At 40.1% G+C, this 21,809-nt stretch overlaps 1 protein-coding gene across 1 annotated transcript; it reads right to left on the minus strand.

Annotated features, from left to right (window-relative positions):
• Nucleotides 1-3,101: 3,101 nt before the first annotated feature.
• On the minus strand, nt 3,102-15,198 carry CIBAR1 (CBY1 interacting BAR domain containing 1). The gene is made up of 9 exons (XM_067467362.1): nt 15,068-15,198; nt 12,558-12,792; nt 9,821-9,889; nt 8,478-8,579; nt 8,129-8,134; nt 6,042-6,146; nt 4,905-5,018; nt 4,185-4,304; nt 3,102-3,444 (listed from the first exon to the last, which is right to left on the minus strand). The coding sequence occupies exons 1-9, from the start codon at nt 15,097-15,099 to the stop codon at nt 3,337-3,339; spliced, it is 891 nt and encodes a 296-aa protein (XP_067323463.1). The 5' UTR covers nt 15,100-15,198; the 3' UTR covers nt 3,102-3,336.
• Nucleotides 15,199-21,809: the final 6,611 nt, after the last annotated feature.

Below are 21,809 nucleotides of genomic sequence, written 5' to 3' on the forward strand. Positions count from 1 at the left end.
AGTTTGGTAATGGAAATGCTGACCTGGATATTGGTACTACAAAGACAATACTTGCTTATTTTGCTGGACTTTGTGGAAGCATATCTGTACATTCCTATTACCAAGACAGGATTCCTTAGGGTGGCTATCATTTTCAGTTGTACATCCTGCCCTGCCTTTTGCTTTGGCCTCAGCTCTGAGGGTATTTGCCAAACGATTTATGGTCTTAGTGGCACACTTAAGTTTGCAGGGCATACATCTGTACTCATACCTGGATGATGTGCTTGTGAAAGACATGTCTTTTCAGGGAACTTAGCAGGATATAAATGTGAGAAGGAATTGGTTTCCGTCTCATTATTTTTCGATAAACAGTAAGAAAAGCCAGGTGTTTGTATGGCAATCATCCCCCCAGGGGCTCTGATATGGCTAAGAGCATGATTTACATCTCAGAAGAAATGAAACGATCTGGATTCAGAGGTACAAAGTGTTTTCTAAGCTGAGTGTTTTCATGGCCTTAGATTTCTTAGCCTCATGCTTCAGATTGTACCTTGCCCCAAATTCCACCCAAGTCCCCCCCCCCCCCCAGTGGTATTTGCAGTCACATCAATCAATGACCCCAATATATAGCTATACATTATTGCTCCTTTCATATCAGGTCACACAGTACCATTGTATTCCCACTTGTCTAATCTTCAGAAGGGCTCTCCATTTGGTGAGCCCCCCAAAATCACAGTAAGTATAAATGCCAGTCTTCTGGATTGAGGACCTCATTGACCGGGAAGATTCAGGGACTTGGAGGTAACTGCATGAATTGGAGCTGAGAGTGGCCCATCTAGATCTCCACTTTGCTGCCTTGTTCAAGGGGAAACATCTACTGATTCCCACAGACAGCACAACCACACATTTCAACTTTAAAAATATAGATCAAGTCTCATTCTACAGGAAGATTTCTCCTGTTCCAATAATCTGAGAGAACAGTCCTATCCTTTTCAGTGCAAAGTGTCCAGGGAATCATCAATTTCTAGGTTGAATTTTTCTGGAGACTCATGACTGTGGAAACATGGTATTTTCCCAACATGATAGGTTCATATTCTGTGCAGTGTTGCTGACAAATCGCAAGCGCCACCAGACTGCCCTGTCCAGGCACAAAGGATGCTCGATAGTGCCAGTGGCACAGGTTCTTGTGTTTGACTTCCCCCTTTCTCTTATTCAAGGTGGTTAGGAAGAAGTCTCAAGTCAATCTCACTGTGCCTTACTGACTTGGGAAACTGGTTTTCAGACCTCATGTACCTACCCTGGCAGCCCAATGGCACTGTCCTGAACACCAGGATTTGTTAATGCAGGAACCCCTTCAACATCCAAATATGCCTAGCCACCTGGAGATTTAACAGAAATCAGAAAAAACTGGTGATGTGAATTCTATGATCAACATGGATTTTTTTTTGCCAGAGGCAGGCAACTGAAAAATTTTAAGGTTATATAGAAACTATTTATAAATAGTATAAATCAGATTTCCTTCCAAGTCCACTATATTTTCTGTTTTGCATCTCTTGGCTTTCTAGACAAAGGTCTGGATTTAGGTCGGAGGCCTAATACATTAAAGTGACAGGCTGTGGTTTTTATCTGCAGCTTTGCCTAATGTCCATGGGATCCCATTTTCTTCTCCCCCTATGTTTAGCGGTTCTTTAGGAGGGCAACTAACATACCTCTTCCACTTAGTTACTGTTTTCCATCACCAACACACAGAATGCCATGTTTAATACTTACTAGCTTGGGGACCCGGCGCTGCCCGGGTTATTAGAGAAAGGAATTGTATATCAAGTTTGGTCTTTATCAGTTATTTATATGGCTCGCAGTGGTCTCAGGAAGTTAGTGAAGGTACTGTCAGTCCCATCATCTGTGGTCCATCCTCCTCCAAACTGCAACAGGATGTAGAGTGGGTCATGGGGCTCTCTGTGTAAATTGTGGTCCTGATCCATCATTGTTGGCAGTTAGGAAGGGAGTGCAGGTATTGTAAGTCCCATCGTCCATGGTGCATTCTCCTCCAAACTGCACCAGGATGTAGAAAGCATCATGGAGACTTAGTGTGCCAAGTTTGGTCTTTATCGGTAATTGGATGAGGGTTGCAGTGGTCTCAAGAATTGAGCAAAGGTACTGCAAGTCCCATAATCCATGGTCCATCCCCAGCCAAACCACACCAGAATGTAAAGTGGGTCATGAGAATTCTATGTGCCAAGTTTGGTCCTGATCAGTCATTGGGTGAGGTTAACTGCGGTCTCAGAATGTGAGTGATGGTACTGCAAGTCCCATCATCCATGGTTCATCCTCCTCCAAACTGCAGTAGGATGTAGAGTGGGTCATGGGGGCTCTGTGTGCCAAATCTGGTCTGTATTGGTAATGTTCTGACGCAGCCCCCTCTGGCCTTTTCCTTTCCTCTCTTTGTCATCTCGGAATCTTGGAATTGAGGCTGGCCAATCAGAGACCATATGCAAATTTCCTTCTCTCATGTCTCCGTTTCTGTCATGAACCCTTTTCTCCACCAGGGGCTCCTCTTGAAGCTGGCCAATCAGAGACCATATGCAAATAGCACCACAGCGGCAGCCAATCAGAACGCTGGCACATACTCCTCCCGTCGCACCGCCACACTTTTGTCCGCCGCATACAAACTTTGACTTTTATTATATGTATAGATAGATAGATAGATAGATAGATAGATAGATAGATAGATAGATAGATAGTGAAGGTGCATTCTGGGCTGTTGAAAAGTTGATTATGTGGAATCCTACTCTTGGAATTCACCTTCACAAGTACCCAATATGGTATTTGAATCAGTTGTTAAACTGACTTCCATAATCAAACTGCAAGCTACAAATGAAGATGTAGAAATGATATACTGGCCTAAAATTTTAAAGGAAACTAGAAAATTGTTCCATTGTGTATGTACATTTTTTTAAAAAACAAAAAAGAATACTAATACTCTGAAAAACATACATCTCTCCACATGCTGGATTTAAACTTCCAGTATTTCTCACAATTGGCTAAGTTAGTTAGGGCTGTGGTCCAATATCCTATGTAAGGCCACACAATTCCCCTCCCTACTTCTATCATAAACTCAAACTTGCTTACTCACCTTATGCGGATTTATTAAAGAATCATTAATACAACTTGCATTTAATGTCCAAGGCAATAATTCCTTTAAACGTCAAGGCATCAAGAAATTGCAAGGTGGCCAAGTAACAAATGTATTTCTTAAAGTAGACAGTTCTTTTAATTGAAATATATTTGGCAGACTGATTTCTATCTAAATAACAAGTATCAATACAATAAAAAGCAGGGAAAACATTCCGGTGACAAATACTATCTTTCCTCCTTGGTGCTTTCTAGTTCCTCATCTTCATCCTCGTCCTCATCCTCATAATCTTCGTCTTCCTCGTCTTCATCCTTTTTCAACCGATTTCTTGAAATCTGCTACCAGAGCATGTAACAATTCAAGAGTATTTCGATAATTAGGTTAAAGAGAAAATAGAATTAAGCTTCATGAAAGCAGTTATGTACTTTACATTCTGAAAACCTAGTACTTTACATTGAAAACATGATTTTTGAAGAAAGGAAAAAATATGGTCTATTGGAGGAAAGTAATCATGGAAAGGGGCTGGAGAACCTGTGGACAGCATGAAGTATATGTCTGAATTTCACATGGCCTCCTACACCATTCTTAAAGAAAGAACATTCTCTGCCCTGATAGAGAAAGCAAAAATACTTTGAAAGCAGAGATCTAAATAGATCTTATCTTTCTCAGTAGATAGGGAAAAAGAAAACCCTTTCCCATCTTCGATACAATGGCACATACACACAACACTTTTATTTCTGTGTTTCTCTCATTGTGTTGTACACACTCGGCAATGACTGATTTGGTGTTTCACTTCACAAGAAACTTAAAGTTCATTTTTTGTATCAATACTAATAACTCAGGATCCATGAAGATAGCTGTCTTGGTTATGGAAGCATGGAAACACATTCATCCTGATGTTAAGGCAGCTAGATATGCACAGCAACTTTTGAGAAGTTCTGGAGAAACAGTCATGCTATATATCTTTTGAGCATTCCTGTGTTTACAGTTCATTTTAAGAAACAAGAGCCAGCTTATACTCTTGAGGAAATTCAAAGAATGCAACATAGGAAAGTATTCAAACTTTCTATCCTACCTGAACAATTCCAGTGCAATGTTTGGATGAACTAGTTCTCTCAAGAGGAGACTTTGAATTGGCACGTACAATGTCCAAACGTGATTGATGGTCTGGTGGATATAGTGAACTCCGAAACACCTGTTTAAACAAGTTTTCATTCAGAATATACATTAAACTAATGTTTATAAAATATGTGTTACAAGGACCATTTCTGTATCACTTTTCTGCCCATATCCTTATATTTAAAGCAGTTTTTAAAATCTAAAATAATATATTACTTCTGAAATGTCCTTCGAAGGACATCCTAATTTATAATGCTACAGGGTGTATTCAATAGGAAAATGAACAGCTTATGTTAGCAGGATAGATTTGGGTGGATTGAACAACCTCCCAGAACAAATTTAGATTGGAAAAATAAAGGTTAGGAGGAACCTGTTTGTTATATATATTTATGCAGAGGTCTGCTGGGGCAACACTGCATGTAATATTTAGTTTATTTCAAAATATTCTTATTTTAAGCAATCTGATAAGTCACTAAAAGACTACAACTACATACACTGCTGGCATTCTCAAACATGTTTACTGAACAATAGACCCAATTGTGTGAAAACCACAGGAGCTACAGAAAAAAGTTTTGAATTCAATATTGCATGAAACCGTGCAGAAATATACCTGTCTGGCTTACGGTCATGATGTTTCTACAGTGCAACCTTGCATGCAATGCAGCTGGTCTCTTACCTGTAAGTCTTCATTCTCATCAATATTTTGTATACTCTGGAAGGCAGCAGTGTAAATTTCTAAGGCTTTTCCATGGAAGAGCATTTCAATTGTTATAAATTCTGAAAATATGTTCTGAAAATAAGATAAAAAGTTACATGTTAGTTGCCATTTTTCTCTAGTTACTGATATAGTTTAATGGCAATCTGTACATGAATTATCATGATGTAGATTGGTTACATTGAAGAAGGTTTACATATGGTTTATATATAGTAGCACCTGCACAGTTAGAGCACAAGGTCTTCTTGTAGGAAGTCATTTCTCTTTCATCTGAAACCAACCCTTATTCCTTCATTGAGCCAGATTTGTGAACTTCCATCCAAGATGGCAACCCCCACTGTAATCTCTGCCCCCATGCTAGAAGTATTCCCCATTATGAATGTACAACTATGGACTAGTATTCATCTGATAGGGAATATCCAGCCTTCCAGATTTTAATGAACTACCCAATAAATCAAGGCATGCCACTGGAGGTCAACACCTGAAGGGCCAATTTCCCAAGCCCTGGTCTACCCAAAGCTATTCTTGGTGAGCGGTTACTGCTCAGTTTGTCCAGGTACTTAGAATTTGGTAGAATTAGTAGGATATGCATGACCTGAAAACATTAAAATTGGATTACAAGTCTATTACTGTAATTAAACAGTGCATGGCTTGCTGCCATTGTCAAAAGCCAGACTGCCAACAGGCCATGTTGAGTGGAGATGATGTGAGCTTGTGAAGTGACCCATCTGGAAAGCATCAGTTTAGGGAAGGCTGTGTTAGCCCCTTCCATTCAGCATCAAACTAACATCTCATTTTATCTATAAAATGGAAAAACCAGGAAAAACATTTATCTGATGGTCTTAAAAGGAGCTTGCCTTCAATGAACACTGTTTCACCACCACCACCACCCATTTTACAGAATTGCATGCTATCTGTGAAATCCACTAATGTTCTCTTAGGTTCTCATGACAAATGCTCTGTGCAATAACCTTCTATATGTGAGTAGGTTGGTCCATGCATCTTAATAGATTTGACTGCAAATTGTTCTGACAACCCAATCAATATGTATTTCAGATAATCTAGGGCTATTGCTTTATAGCTGAACTAAATACAAACCTTTATGTCTTTTATTTTTTGTTTTTCAAAGTTGTCAATGGTTTCTTCCAAATGTCTAGTTGTTCGAGTGGCATCTAGTGAAGCTCTCTGTAATTCACTTTCAGCCTTAAAATGTAAATAAATAATAAATTATTTCTTAAATACATGGTAGCTTTTAACTTTTATTTAGAATGTATTAGGTTGTACTCAAATGGAAATTACAACAATTTTCATTTACCAAAATAAAGTAATTATCTACTGAAATATGTTTCTTAAGATTTGAGAAACATAGCAGACCTTATGAAACGTATGCTAAGTTACTAATACCCTAATGAAGTTTTGTTATTGTTTCAAGTTAATTGTGAATGTGCAGCAGAAAGCTGGTAGGATGCTATAGGGAAAACATTATGAGAAGTTTTCTGGAAATGGGTTTACACATTTTTTTCTAGGATTTTTTTGTGTGTGTTTGCGTGTGTCAGAAGCAACTTGAGAAACTGCAAGTCACTTCTGGTGTGAGAGAATTAGCCATCTGCACGGACGTTGCCCAGGGGATGCCCAAATGTTTTGATGTTTTACCATCCTTGTGGGAGACTTCTCTCATGTCCCCGCATGGGGAGCTGGAGCTGACAGAGTGAGCTCATCCACACTCTCCCCAGATTTGAACCTCTGACCTGTTGGTCTTCAGTCCTGTTGGCACAAGGGTTTAACCCATTGCGCCACCGGCAGCTTCTTTTCTAGGATAATATTTCAGAAATGTAATCAGGTTTTATGTGTATGGTTTTAAACATTAACTGAAAGAAGAACAATTAAACATTAACTGAAAGAAGAACCATTCATTCAGAAATTCTCAAGTACAGAAGATTTTCAAGTACAGAATAATCTATAATAAATAATATAAATAATAAACTTTTTTTTATCCCACCACCATCTCCCTAAAGGACTTGGGGCAGCTTACAAAGGCACTCCAAGGTGAAGCATACAACATAAAATGGTACATAAATATAAAACAGTAACACAGGAAATTACAACAGTAACCACTACTAACACACATAAAATAAAACTGCTCAATTTTAAAACACAGATCACATGTAGATTTATTTATTTATGTATTTATTTGACTTGTATACCGCCACTCCCAATTTGGCTTGGAGCGGTTTACAGCAGTAGATTAAAACAATACAACCAACTTTAAAATACAATACAGATAAAACTAGCTGTCAGCAATAGATTCATCTTTCTGCATTAAGTGATCTTAAAGTTGAGAATAGAATAGTGCAGAGAAGGCTCCTGCACAAATCACAAAGATAACTAATAATAGATAGTTTAAATACAGAAGAAGTAAGTTTAGAAAGGTGAGTTGGTTTCAAGATCAAGCATGCTGCAGAAAAAAAAAACACTCCAAAGGTAGCACAGAAGATAAAAACACAAAGACGCTGACAGAATTATAACATGTTGCAGAGGAAACAGAAAGGAAAATGATGGAAGAAATATCATTAGGTAAATGCAAAAACTTAGGACTTTAAAGGTTTATGATTACATTATAAACTAGTATTGAAAACAGCTATTTACTACAAATGGCTGGTGTGGTTATAGTATACTAAGGGTAGTTTTTGATGAGGAATTTTAAACACTAAGAGGAAGTGTGAACAGCGAAGGACAGTAGCGTATGGAAAACATCATTGCATGCATGGAAGAAACAATAAGCTTCATTGTTGCTTGACATTACACTACTTTCTTATATTCCAGAGAGGAAGTGAAAGGCTATTTCATTTCATTTGTCAAAAGATTTTTTTTTAAAAAAACATGATAGTTCATGAAGAATCCAATAATGCAAAAAACATTTTATCTAGTGAAACAAGAAAGAGTAGAACTGAAAATAATACCAGACTTTTCACTTCCTACGTTTTATTGTTTCGCTGGATCAAAAGTTTTTAGCAGTAATGAATTTTTAATGAACAGCAACCAATAACATCTCTCTGCACGACAGCAACCAATTATAATAAAGATACAGCTGGTGTACGATCCACTCACCCAGAAGAGTACAAATAAATAAATAAAGTAAAAGTATCCGTGCTAAACTTTTGTGTTTTCTCTAATAGAAGACCTACCTGAGACTGTATTTAGCAGTGACGGAAAGAGTACCAAATTAAGGAAAATGTTTTTTGAGATATTTAAAGTACACAAAGTCATATATACTGGGTTTTATAAGACATTCATAGAAATAATTGCTTGTTTTACTTTTTAAAGAAAAAAAATCAGCTTTCAATAAAATAGTAGGAAGAAAAGATTCTAGCCTTTTTTTTCAAGAGCCTCACTGTTTGATAATTCCTTCTAAACAACCACAGAATATTTGGAGAGATGACAAGTGGCTGTGAAGGGATTTCCTGCATGCACACACACACACACTGTTTTAAAAGTAAACAGTCTACTTGTTACTTAGTTGTGTGCAAAAGATACAATAATGTGCCGATCTGATGGATTTCGCTGGCGTGTCCTTTCAAGCTGAGACAACTGTTTTGCTTCTCGATTCCTTGCCGTTAACGTTGCTTTGAGATCCTCCTGCAATTATATTCATAAGATAGAATCTGGGTTGCAACAGAGTGTTTCAGACAATATTATTACTATTGTTCTTATTTCTACCTTGTTTTTATTTCAAGACTGAGATCCGAATCCGTTCACAACTTTTAAAACTATACAATGTATAAAGGTACAGATTAAAAAACTTGAGAGTTCTTGATAACTAATGTACTAGTCTAATCAACACAGTATTTATTATTTATTTGAAACATTTATATTCCGCCCTTCTCACCCCAAAGGGGACTCAGGGCGGAGCACAACATATATGCGGCAAGTATTCAATGCCGGAACATAAAATAACTATAAATATACACGAACATTAAAATCAGTTATATCTACTTTAAAATCAGTTGTTTAAAACCATCTCAAAACACCATGTCAGCTCCGATCTGCGAAGTGGGTTTCCTATTATTGCCTTACTGCACTGTCCCAAAAGGCTTGGCTGTTTAAATTTATCTAATAAAAAGGCATGCACTTAGAGTATTAATAAATTAGATTATATATTGCACCCAAACATTACAGCTTCCAAATTAAATATACCTACATTAAAAAAACCCAGCTACTCACAAGCACCACATAAAAGCAATAGCTCTTTCCTATTGATGTTCTTCAGCAACTAGTAATTAGAAATGTATTCACTGACCTATTTTTACTTATATGTCAGATTCCCTTTAATGGCAATAAATAAATAAATGAAAACATATGTCACTCACATAGGCCATTTATCTTACTACAGTGCAAGCTAGCAATCCTGGAAGTCTCTATTTAATCACAATTTTGTGCAAGTAAGGAAACAACAGTAATCACAAGAAAATTATGATTTTAAGTTAATTTAATATTTCAGTGTGATATAATGTTGGTAATGTTAGTTTCATAGCTTGGAAACCAGGAAATTCATTAATTAAAAGTTTCTGGATTAATTTGTTTGTACTTCAAATGGTCTCTGTTTCCCATTTGTTTTTTTATTAAGATAAGATAGAATAACTAAATGTAGCCATTGTATAAAAGGAGGCCTGGCTTTTTTGAATTCTATGCCATTTAGCTTCAGTGGATAAGACCAGGTTCATGTCTGGAAAATGTAATCAAATGCTCTTTTTGCAGATACAAGATCTGATTTATTTGATGTTTTTATACTTAAAACAATGCTTAGATGCTTCGAGATCTATCTTCTCAGAAAGGAAATACTTTGAAATATATAAAGAAAAAGAAAATCCATCACCTACTCTTTTAAGTTTTATGATTGTCCCATAACATTTCAGAGGCTCAACTACTTTAGCTTCAAGTCTTTCTACCTGTAAGAAGAAGTAATGAACAATAATTTTAACAAATCACCTTGGCTATGAAACTTCAATATCAGGGAAATGGACAAAACAATTAATGGTTGGAGAATACCTCAAGTTCTGAATAAGGAAACCAAACTGGCTCTCAGTACGACACATATTTAAACTGTGCATTTCCTTACTTAATATTGATGATTAATGTTTAAGTGATAGATTAAATTGCAAAACAACTGAGGTGTCAGGACAAATGCCTTTTTATAATGCTGAGGAAATATATGTTAATTTATAATATTAAGATGATGATGATAGTAATAATAGTAATAATAATAATAATAATAATAATAATAATAATTGATTTATTACCCGCCTCTCCAGGTGGCTCGAGGCAGGGTATAACAAAGTCAAAAACACATAAACATAAAATATATATAATTAATTACACAGATAAAAACACAATCATATATATAAAATTTGTACCAAACACAGATACAGAATTCACATAAAGTAGCAATAGAATGCATGTAATATATAAAGGTAACAATTAGAAACAAAGATGGCAGGGACCTAACAGAAACTGAAGAGATCAAGAGAAGGTGGCGAGACTATACAGAAGATCTGTATAGGAAGGATAATAATATTGAGGATAGCTTTGACGGTGTGGTGAATGAATTAGAACCAGACATCCTGAGGAGTGAGGTTGAATGGGCCTTAAGAAGCATTGCTAACAACAAGGCAGCAGGAGACGACGGGATCCCAGCTGAACTGTTTAAAATCTTAAAAGATGATGCTGTCAAGGTGATGCATGCCATTTGCCAGCAAATATGGAAAACACAAGAATGGCCATCAGACTGGAAAAAATCAACTTATATCCCCATACCAAAAAAGGGAAATGCGAAAGACTGCTCCAACTTCGGTACAGTGGCCCTTATTTCTCATGCCAATAAGGTAATGCTCAAGATCCTGCAAGGAAGACTCCAGCAATACATGGAGCGAGAGTTGCCAGATGTTCAAGCTGGGTTTAGAAAAGGCAGAGGAACGAGAGACCAGATTGCCAATATCCGCTGGATAATGGAGAAAGGCAGGGAGTTTCAGAAAAACATCTATTTCTGCTTCATTGACTATTCAAAAGCTTTTGACTCTGTGGATCATAATAAATTGTGGCAAGTTCTTGGTGGGATGGGCATCCCAAGCCACCTTGTCTCTCTCCTGAGGAATCTGTACAAGGACCAAGTAGCAACAGTAAGAACTGACCACGGAACAACAGACTGGTTCAAGATTGGGAAAGGCGTATGGCAAGGCTGCATCCTCTCACCCAACCTTTTTAACTTGTATGCAGAACACATAATGCGATGTGCGGGACTTGATGAATGCAAAGCTGGGGTAAAAATTGCTGGAAGAAACATTAACAACCTCAGATATGCAGATGACACCACTCTGATGGCCGAAAGCGAGGAGGAGCTGAGGAGCCTTCTAATCAAGGTGAAAGAAGAAAGCGCAAAAGTTGGGTTGCAGCTAAACATAAAAAAAACCAAGATTATGGCAACAAGAATGATTGACAACTGGAAAATAGAGGGAGAAAATGTGGAGGCCGTGACAGACTTTGTATTTCTAGGTGCAAAGATTACTGCAGATGCAGACTGTGGCCAGGAAATCAGAAGACGCTTACTTCTTGGGAGGAGAGCAATGTCCAGTCTCGATAAAATAGTAAAGAGTAGAGACATCAGACTGGCAACAAAGATCCGCCTAGTCAAAGCCATGGTATTCCCTGTGGTAACCTACGGATGAGAGAGCTGGACCTTAGGGAAGGCTGAGCGAAGGAAGATTGATGCTTTTGAGCTGTGGTGTTGGAGGAAAGTGCTGAGAGTGCCTTGGACTGTGAGAAGATCCAACCAGTCCATCCTCCAGGAAATAAAGCCCGACTGCTCACTGGAGGGAAGGATACTAGAGACAAAGCTGAAGTACTTTGGCCACATCATGAGGAGACAGGAAAGCCTAGAGAAGACAATTATGGTGGGGAAAGTGGAAGGCAAAAGGAAGAGGGGCCGACCAAGGGCAAGATGGATGGATGGCATCCTTGAAGTGACTGGACTGACCTTGAAGGAGCTGGGGGTGGTGACAGCGACAGGGAGCTCTGGCGTGGGCTGGTCCATGAGGTCACAAAGAGTCGGAGACAACTGAACGAATGAACAACAACAACACATAGAAGGAGAACTATGTTCAATAGTTTCTCATTTCTTTTTCCATTAATCCATCAAAATCAAATGAACGGGAATTTAAGATACAACATACTATTAGCTTCATCAACTGGGCCAGATAATGTTTCATGATAAAAGTTTGATTTGTGTAGATGCAGCAAAATTGAAAAATACCTTGTCATTAGTAGAAGAAAAAGCAATTGTTATATCTTAAAGAGTTTGCTCTGGTTGATTTATTAACAGATATTGTTGTTTCCTAGTGTTGGATTCAGAACAACACAGAAATCAACGTTAAAAGCTCGTCAACTTGCTCATTGCTTCACACTCATCCATTTCTTTTTGCAAATATTGGAATGTTGTAACAGGGACTTTATTATTGATTCCATCTGTTCAGTCTAAACTGCTTAAAGGAATGCACACAAAAAATAGTCAATAACTTGAGATACTAATATTACACAACAAAGTGTGCAAATTAAATTATATACCTCTGCCTGGCGATAATCCTGAAGTTTGGAAAACTCATTTGCAAAATTTTTCAGCCCAAGCTTTAAATTTGGGGTCTCTGTAGCTGCGTATGCATGTATCTCGTTTACTAGAAGATCTGCTTTGTCTCGTAGTCTGGCGGTTTTTCGTACATAGCCTGCAAATATTTGACACAGTTCTCCAAAATGTTTTTCCACATTTGTTACAGCTTCTCGTGCTTGTTTTGTCTGATTGTCCCTAGACAAAAAAAGTTAAAACAGAAAGGTCAGAGAATCATAGAATCAAAGAGTTGGAAGAGACCTCATGGGCCATCCAGTCCAACCCCCTGCCAAGAAGCAGGAATATTGCATTCAAACCACCCCTGACAGATGGCCATCCAGCCTCTGTTTAAAAGCTTCCAAAGAAGGAGAGAACATGATATCAGGCTACAAAGTTGAGAATACCTGCAGTTTAATCTTTGCTTGTTTAAAGTGAAGTTAAAAACAGACATTTAGATATAAAATGTACCATATTAATAATGGATATAGCTGAATAAGTATTTTATAATAATAATAATAATAATAATAATAATAATAATAATAATAATAATAATCTGTTTCTAGACTGCCCTCTCCCTGGAAGGACTCAGGGCAATATACACATAAAAAGGCAAACATCTGATACAAATAATACAAAATATATATCATACATATAATAATACAAAATGATGGAGCATATAACCTAATAAACATTGAAAAAAGACAAATGCCATTTATTTTTGAAATGTATTAGGAGTCAGTGGAGTTGTCGGACTGAGATGTTATCTCTACGCAGATGATGTCCAGATATGTCACTCCTTCTCGCCTGTCACCAAGGAGGCTGTCCAGACCTTGAATCGGAGTCTAGCTGCTGTGTCGGACTGGATGAGAGCTAACAAATTGAAATTGAATCCAGACAAGTCAGAGATCCTACTGGTCAGTCATAAGGCCGAACAGGGTATAGGGTTACAGCCTGTGCTGGATGGGGTTGCACTCCCCCTGATGACGCAGGTTTGCAGCTTGGGTGTGATCCTGGACTCATCGCTGAGCCTGGAACCCCAGGTCTCAGCGGTGGCTGGGAGAGCTTTTGCGCAATTAAAACTTGTGCACCAGTTGCGCCCGTACCTTGGGAAGTCTGATCTGGCTCTTGTTACATCCCGAATAGACTACTGCAACGCTCTCTACGTGGGGTTGCCCTTGACGACTGTTCGGAAACTTCAACTAGTCCAGCGAGCAGCAGCGAGACTGCTCACCGGAGCGACATACAGGGAGCATACCACCCCCCTGCTGTGCCAGCTCCACTGGCTGCCGGTTCAGTTCTGAGTACAATTCAAGGTGCTGGTTTTGACCTGCAAAACCCTGTACGGTTCCGGTCCAGTGTATCTGTCCGAACGTATCTACGTCCCACCCCGGAGTCTGAGATCATCTGGGGAGGCCCTCTTCTCGACCCCACCACTGTCACAAGTGAGACTGGTGGGGACGAGGAGCAGGGCTATCTCAGTGGTGGCCCCTCACCTGTGGAACTCACTTCCAGGGGAAATCAGGGCATCATCATCCCTCCTCTCCTTCAGGAGGAGGGTGAAGACGTGGTTATGGGACCAGGCCTTTGGGCAGTCTGGCAATTAAATAAAACAATCAGGCGAGTAAGACCAACAGGATTGACGAAGTGGAACGGAAAACTAGAACTATGAGTTAGCGAACGCTGACCATGTAGGAGGAAGAATTGGGTTTGTATTGGTTTTATTGATTTTATGGTTATAATGCATGAACTGTTGTTAACTGTGAATTGATGTAATTATGTGTATGATTGTTTTGTGATGCAGGCATCAAATTGTGCCTTTGCTTTTGTAAGCCGCCCTGAGTCCCCTTCGGGGTGAGAAGGGCGAGGTAAAAGAACCCCAAATAAATAAATAAATAAATTTGACATGGCTACGGAATCCTGGGAGTTGTAGTTTTACATGATGTTTGCCCTTCTCAGCCAAACCTCAACTTCCTTGAGCCCATAGCACTGAGCGCCCTGGCGGGGGCGTCAAACGACATTGTTATTATTACAGGGCAGAGAGGAACCCGAATAGAATCATAGAATCAAAGAGTTGGCCCTCATGGGCCATCCAGTCCAACCCCATTCTGCCAAGAAGCAGGAATATTGCATTCAAATCACCCCTGACAAATGGCCATCCAGCCTCTGTTTAAAAGCTTCCAAAGAAGGAGCCTCCACCACACTCCGGGGCAGAGAGTTCCACTGGTGAACGGCTCTCACAGTCAGGAAGTTCTTCCTAATGTTCAGATGGAATACGATGGAGGAAAGCCTCCACGGCGCATGCGCAGGCAAGAGGCGGCTCCCTCACAGGCCTGAAGGCCGACAGTCAGATCTCTTTGGCCTCTCGGATGAAGGCCCGACCAAAGGGGTTAAACTGTCGCCCCGCATCCCTTCCACCCGGAGAGGCTCGCGCTTCCCTCTCCTTCTAGCTCTTCCCTTTCCACGGAGCGCTTACCGGGCATCCAGCCCTCGGCCCAGCATCAACATGGCGGCGGCAACGGCAAGAGCAACAGCAGCAGCAGCGAAGGAAGGCAGCGCGAGGGGGAACGCCGCTCGCCAAAAGAGCGATGCGCGCGCTGGCTGGGCTTCCAGCCCGTTCCCATGGAAACCGAGCGGCGCCGCCTCCGCGAGGCCAGGCCTACTCCCCTCCCAAGCCTCCCTCCCTCTGCTGATGGGCCCTTCCACACAGCCCTACATCCCACAACATCAAGGCAGAAAACCCCACAATATCTGCTTTGAGCTGGGTTATCTGAGTCCACACTCAGATAATGTGGGATTTTCTGCCTTGATATTCTGGGATTTAGGGCTGTGTGGAAGGGCCTTAGAGAAAAATAGGGCTCCCTCTTAGATTGTCCTTTTTGATTTCCCCTTTACTGCTATCTCTATATCTATCTATCTATAGCCTTCTCTAGCCAAAGCCTTCTCTGCCTCATCTCAACACAAAATATACTAAAAATAATAATCTCAAGAGTGTCTATGGACCCTTCCACACAGCCCTAAATCCCAGAATATCAAGGCAGAAAACCCCACAATATCTGCTTTGAACTGGATTATCTGAGTCCATAGGGCTGTGTGCAAGGGCTTTAGAGCAAAAGAGGGCTCCCTTTTACATTGTCCTTTTTAATTCCCCCATTTACTGCTCTCTCTCTCTGTCTCTCTATCTTATCTATCTATCTATCTATCTATCTGTAGCCTTCTCCAGCCAAAGCCTTCTCTGCCTCATCTCAACACAAAATATATTAAAAACAATCATCTCAAGAGTGTCTATGGACCCTATAACCCACAACATCAAGGCAGAAAACCCCACAATATCTGCTTTGAGCTGGGTTATCTGAGTCTCTCTTAGATTGTCCTTTTCGATTTACCCTTTACTGCTCTCTCTCTCTCTGTCAGGGGTGGCCATCTGTCAGGGGTGATTTGAATGCAACATTCCTGCTTCTTGGCAGGGGTTTGGACTGGATGGCCCATGAGGTCTCTTCCAACTCTTTGATTCTATGATTCTATGTGGCCCAGTCTGGTGATCTGGAAAATAAAGTAAGGAGAAAGTGTTGGTTTCTAATATATGTAATTTCTTTATGCTTGTGGGTGAACAGTGTTTCTTGTTGTTTCTTTGTCGTGTTGATGTGGAGAGTGTCTGGTTTGCCCACCCTGGAACATGCAACATATCATGCCCTTCTTTAAGGGTCCCTTTCAAATCTATGATACTGTATATGTGTGTATGTGTTAATCATATCTATCTACCTACCTAGTATCTATCTCTATCTATCTATGACTGGATGGCTCTTTGTCAGGAGGACTTTGATTAGGTTTTCTTGCCCTGGTGAAGGGAGTTGGACTGGATGGCCTTAAGTATTTTCTGTTGGTCATGGCACTTATTTAATAAAGGGTGTAATTAACAACTTGGTGTCCTTAAGCTGAAGTCACTTTATATTACATACATAGAATATTTGATGTTTAGATGTGTAGATCTCCAAATAAACATAGAGATTACATGTTAATATGTCATATCTGTTCTTATGCTTGTCCTTATTCATCCATCCATCCATCCATCCATTCATTCATTTCATATTCTTGTCCACTGCCCTTCTCACCTTCTCACAGCAAACACCATTTGGTGCCATCATAATGATAAAAACAATCAACAAATTCATTAAAACAAAACATTAAATAAATAGTTATTAAAACACACCAATTAAAATCTGGGTCCGGATCAATTCATTGTCACTTCGAAATTGCTTATGTCTTCTTCATACAAGCCACTATTCAATGATCAAGTGCAAGGTCCCACAGCCAAGTATTGAGTTTCCTTCTAAAGGACAGGAGGGAGGTGGCCAATCTGATGTCTTTGCGGTGGGAATTCCACAGATGGGGGGCCACTGTTGAGAAGGCCGTGTCTCTCATCTCCAATCGCTTTTGTGATGGCAGTGGGATCGAGAGCAGGGCCTCTACAGATGATCTTAAACTTCTTGATGATTCGTAGCAGGAAATATGTTCGGACATGTAGTCTGGGCCAGAACTGTTTACAACTTTAAAGATTAAAACCAGCACTTTGAATTGTGCTTGGCAGCAGATTGGCAGCCTGTGGAGCTGGCATAACAGAGGAGTTGTATGTTCCCTATACACCGCTCCGGTGAACAACCTGGCTGCTGACCGTTGGCCTAATTGAAGCTTCGGGGCAGTCTTCAAGGGCAGCCCCACGTAGAGCACGTTGCAGTAGTCTAATTGGTATGTAGGAAGAGGGTGGACCACCATGGCCAAGTCAGACTTCCCAAGGTATGAGTGCAGCTGGCACACAAATTTTAATTGTAAAAGCTCCCCTGGCCACCGCTGAGCCCTGGGGTTCCAGGTTCAACGATGAATCTAGGATCTACAAGCTTAACAATTTTATCTATTTTATCCTATCTATAATTTTATCTTATGTGCAGGCTTCACAATTTTCTCACCTGCGAGTATAAACTTCCACTATTTTGAGTGAAACAATAATTCTACTATTAAATCCACAATAACAACTCCTTTCAGACACTCGACAATAGCTGATTTTTCTTCAAAGTTTATTTGAATTAATTATCTCTGCTGAGGGGGATGTAAATCTATATCTATATATATATATAATAAAGAAGAGTGTTTGTATCGGACAGAGGAATTGTGGAGGGCGGAGGGCGGAGGGCGGACGGTGTATGTGCCAGCGTTCTGATTGGCCAGCCAGAAAGTTCCAACATTCCGATTGGCTGGGCAGCGGTGCTATTTGCATATGGTCTCTGATTGGCCAGCTTCAAGAGGAGCCCCTGGTGGAGAAAAGAGTTCATGACAGAAACGGAATCATGAGAAGGAAATTTGCATATGGTCTCTGATTGGCCAGCCTCAATTCCAACATTCCGAGATGAGAAAGAGAGGAAAGGAAAGGCCGGGGGCTGGGTCAGAACACTACCAATACAGACCGAAATAGGCACACAGAGCCCCCATCACCCACTCTACATCCTACTGCAGTTTGGAGGACTATGAACCATGGATGATGGGACTTGCAGTACCACCACTCACATTCTGAGACCGCTGTTAACCTCATCCAATGACTGATCAGGACCAAATTTCACACAGAGACCTCTCATGACCCACTTTACGTCCTGGTGTGGTTTGGCCGAGATGGCCCGTGGATTATGGGACTTGCAGTACCACTGCTCAATTCTTCAGACCACTGCAACCCTCATCCAATTACCGATAAATACCAAACTTGGCACACTGAGTCTCCATGACGCACTCTACATCCAGGTGCAGTTTGAGGGAGGATGCACCATGGATGATGGAACTTGCATTACCTGCACTCCCTTCCTAAGACCATTACAACTGCCAACGATGATGGATCAGGACCACAATTTACACAGAGAGCCTGCATAACTCACTCTACATCCTGGTGCGGTTTGGAAGAATTTGACAATGGATGATGGGACTTGCAGTCACTTCACTCACTTCCTGAGACCACTGAGACCCTCGCCAATGACTCATCAAGACTAAACTTGGCACATGGAGCTTCAATGACCCACTCTACATCCTGGAGCAGTTTGGAGGATGACAGACCATGGATGATGGGACTTCAAGTACCTCCACTATCCAAGACTACTGCAAAACTCATCTAATGACCAATCAAGACCAAAGTTGGCACACAGAGCCCCCATGACCCACTCTACATCCTGCTGCAGTTTTGGAGAAGGGTGGACCATGGATGATGGAACTTCCAGTACCTTCACTCACATTCTGAGACCTCTGCAAACCTCATCCAATGACGGATCAACACCAAACTTGGCACATAGACCTCTCATGACCCACTTTACGTCCTGGTGTTATTTGGAAAACTTTGGAGATGGATGATGGGACTTGCAGTACCGTTGCTCACCTCCTGAGACCACTGAGACCCTCGCCAATGACTAATCAAGACTAAACTTGCCACATGGAGCTCCAATGACCCACTCTACATCCTGGTGCAGTTTGGAGGAGGACAGACCATGGATGATGGGACTTCAAGTACCTCCACTCCCTTCCAAAATTGCTGCAACCCCCTTCTAATGACCAATCAAGACCACACTTGGCACACAGAGCCCCCATGATCCACTCTACATCCTGCTGCAATTTGAAAGGGGATGGACTTTGGATGATGGGACTTGCAATACCTTCACTCACTTACTGACACCACTGCCACCCTCATCTAATGACTGATAAAGTCCAAACTTGGCACACAAAGCCCCCATGACCCACTCTATATCCTGCTGCTGTTTGTAGGAGGATGGCCCATGGATGATGGGACTTCAAGTACCTTCACTCACTTCCTGAAAATAATGCTGCCATTATCCAAAGACCAATAAAGACCAAACTTGGCATACAGAACCGCCATTACCCACTTTCTCTAATAACCCGGGCAACGCCGGGTCCCCAAGCTAGTCTTTAATAAACTTTAATTTGGTACAATTGGTACATTTTAAAGTGTTTCTTCCTTACACTTTGTTATTATTTAAATTTATTTTATAATTATTTTATTAGTCATCAAGTGAGCAAAGGCACCCCCTGTGTATATAGAGAGAATAAGCAGAGAACTGAGAAAGAATCATGATTTCACTTTTTCCTAAATTCAAATGGGAATAGGACCCAAGAGTTCTCAGTTCACAGTCCCTAGGACAGATGGCATATGGCTTGCTCACGAAATCTTGAAATATTACTTTTAATTTACTGACCTTAATCGTTTTTCCTTTTCAAAAAACACACATTAGTGCAAAAGTATAGACTTAATTTTATTCTTAATTATCAGAGTACATCATTTTAGTACCTAAACTCTATACAGATGGAAAATGTTAGCTTTTAGTCAGCGACAATTATAAAATTATGAATTAATTGAAGGCAACAAATCAGAACTCACATAAAGTAGCATATGAGAGGAAAGGCCAGTTTGGGCGAGAGTATTCTTTGCAGGTATTTTGTTATGCTACCAGATACCATAATGAAAGTCTGATGTCTTGATTAATGAATGCTATTATATTATATACTTTGAACAGAGAAGCTTTAGATACATGTGCTTAACAAGGCAGCATTCACAGTTAAGAATTCCATAAGTAAGTGTGGGTTTAAAATGACAGAGAATTCACTATTGGTACTGCATTTGAGGAAGTGGGTATATATTCATGAAAGTTTATATGAAAATAAAAACTAGTTAGGGTTCATCTACACTGCAGAATTAATACAGTTTGACACCACTTAACTGCTATGTGCTATGGCTAAATGCTATGGAATCTTGGGAGTTGCAGTTTTATAAGCTGTTGATTTTCCCTGCCTAAGTTCACCAAACTACAACACTTAGGACTATATACCAATGAACCTTGGCAGTTAAAGTGGTGCTGAATTGCATTATTTTCTCCAGTGTAGATGCACTCTTGCTCTTAGAAGTGCTGCCACATTGGCTTCTTCCTTCTTTATCCATTTGTATTTGGGAACAGTATTGCAGCCTACAACTTTTGGAGCAGGGACCTTGTGAAAGTGGAAAAATTGTTAATAACACAACACTTTTAATACAAGTCTTCCTTGGTCTTCCTCTGGCAAGCCATTGGGACTTCCCACCATGATCTAAATCAGTGGTTCCCAACCTTTTTTTGACCAGGGACCACTCTGACCACTCTCCAACATTAGTACCCAAAAGATTATGAATCAGGTTTTGGTCAACTTTAGATTCAGTTTGACTATTTGCGGTGCTAATTCAGAAAATTGCATTGGATGGACCACTTCAGCTCTAGTTTCTGATACAGAACATAAGCTATTGAGTAGTCACTATCTGCTTACTCACAGAAAACCATATTTAATAAGCCTTGGCAGTATAAGAGGTTTCGGAAAACCAGTCGCTCTTGTTGCAACAGTGTAGTAACGGTGAGGCCGCAGACCATATTTTAGTTATTGCGGACTACTGGTTGTGAACCACTGGTCTAAATGCAGCACTCTGTCAGAGTTCATAGATTTTGCTGGAGGGGGGAGATGAATCTTGGGCTTGACATCACTTTGAACTGGGTTATCTGAGTCCACACTGCCATATAATCCAGTTCAATGTGGATTTTATATAGCTGTGTAGAAGGGGCCTTAGTTACTTATTTTTCTAGGGTGAAAACCACTGGCAAGGGAATTGTGAGAACCAAAAATCCCTCTGCAAAAGCCTCCAGAATGCTTATAAAAAGTAACATTTATAAGTAACATTACACAAATAAAGTCATTTTGTTCCTTCTCATATTGCTTCTGAAATGTAGCATTGGTCTACCCTTGTGACAAAGATTAGAGCAAGATAACTTGTTACAAGGAATGTTAGTACTTGTAACAAGATACTAGCAACTTCCTAATTCTCAAATGACATTTAAATTTTCGGCTCACATTCTAAATTACTTCAGTACAAGAAATCTGGAGAATCAAGGAACAAATCATGTCAGGGAGGATGGAAAATTCCTTTTTTGGGAAGGGGCAGTGCTTTCAATTTGTTCCCCCACCTGCCTTTATCAAAAGCAGATATCAACAGCAGATCTGTTTTATTTATGCGTCTGCATGCATCCTTATCCTACAAACTATTCTGTTCACGGTAAGGACAGCTGTAGTTTGGTGAGAGCTATTGCTGTCTAGGTTTTTTTTTTTTTTTGGTATATGTTTTATTCAGTGGAACTTTGATCTATCATGCATCTCTC

The sequence above is a fragment of the Anolis sagrei genome, chromosome 4 (assembly GCF_037176765.1).
Source record: "Anolis sagrei isolate rAnoSag1 chromosome 4, rAnoSag1.mat, whole genome shotgun sequence".
Lineage (NCBI taxonomy): Eukaryota > Metazoa > Chordata > Lepidosauria > Squamata > Dactyloidae > Anolis > Anolis sagrei.

Bases quoted from the DNA above. Each gene is read 5' to 3' on its own strand.
- CIBAR1 (XM_067467362.1), bottom strand. From the start codon at position 15,099: ATGTTGATGCTGGGCCGAGGGCTGGATGCCCG. The intron at 4,305-4,904 runs GTAAGAGACCAG...TTGTTTAAACAG, and splicing joins ATGAGAATGAAGACTTACAG to GTGTTTCGGAGTTCACTATA. The intron at 3,445-4,184 runs GTAGGATAGAAA...CTCTGGTAGCAG, and splicing joins ATTGCACTGGAATTGTTCAG to ATTTCAAGAAATCGGTTGAA.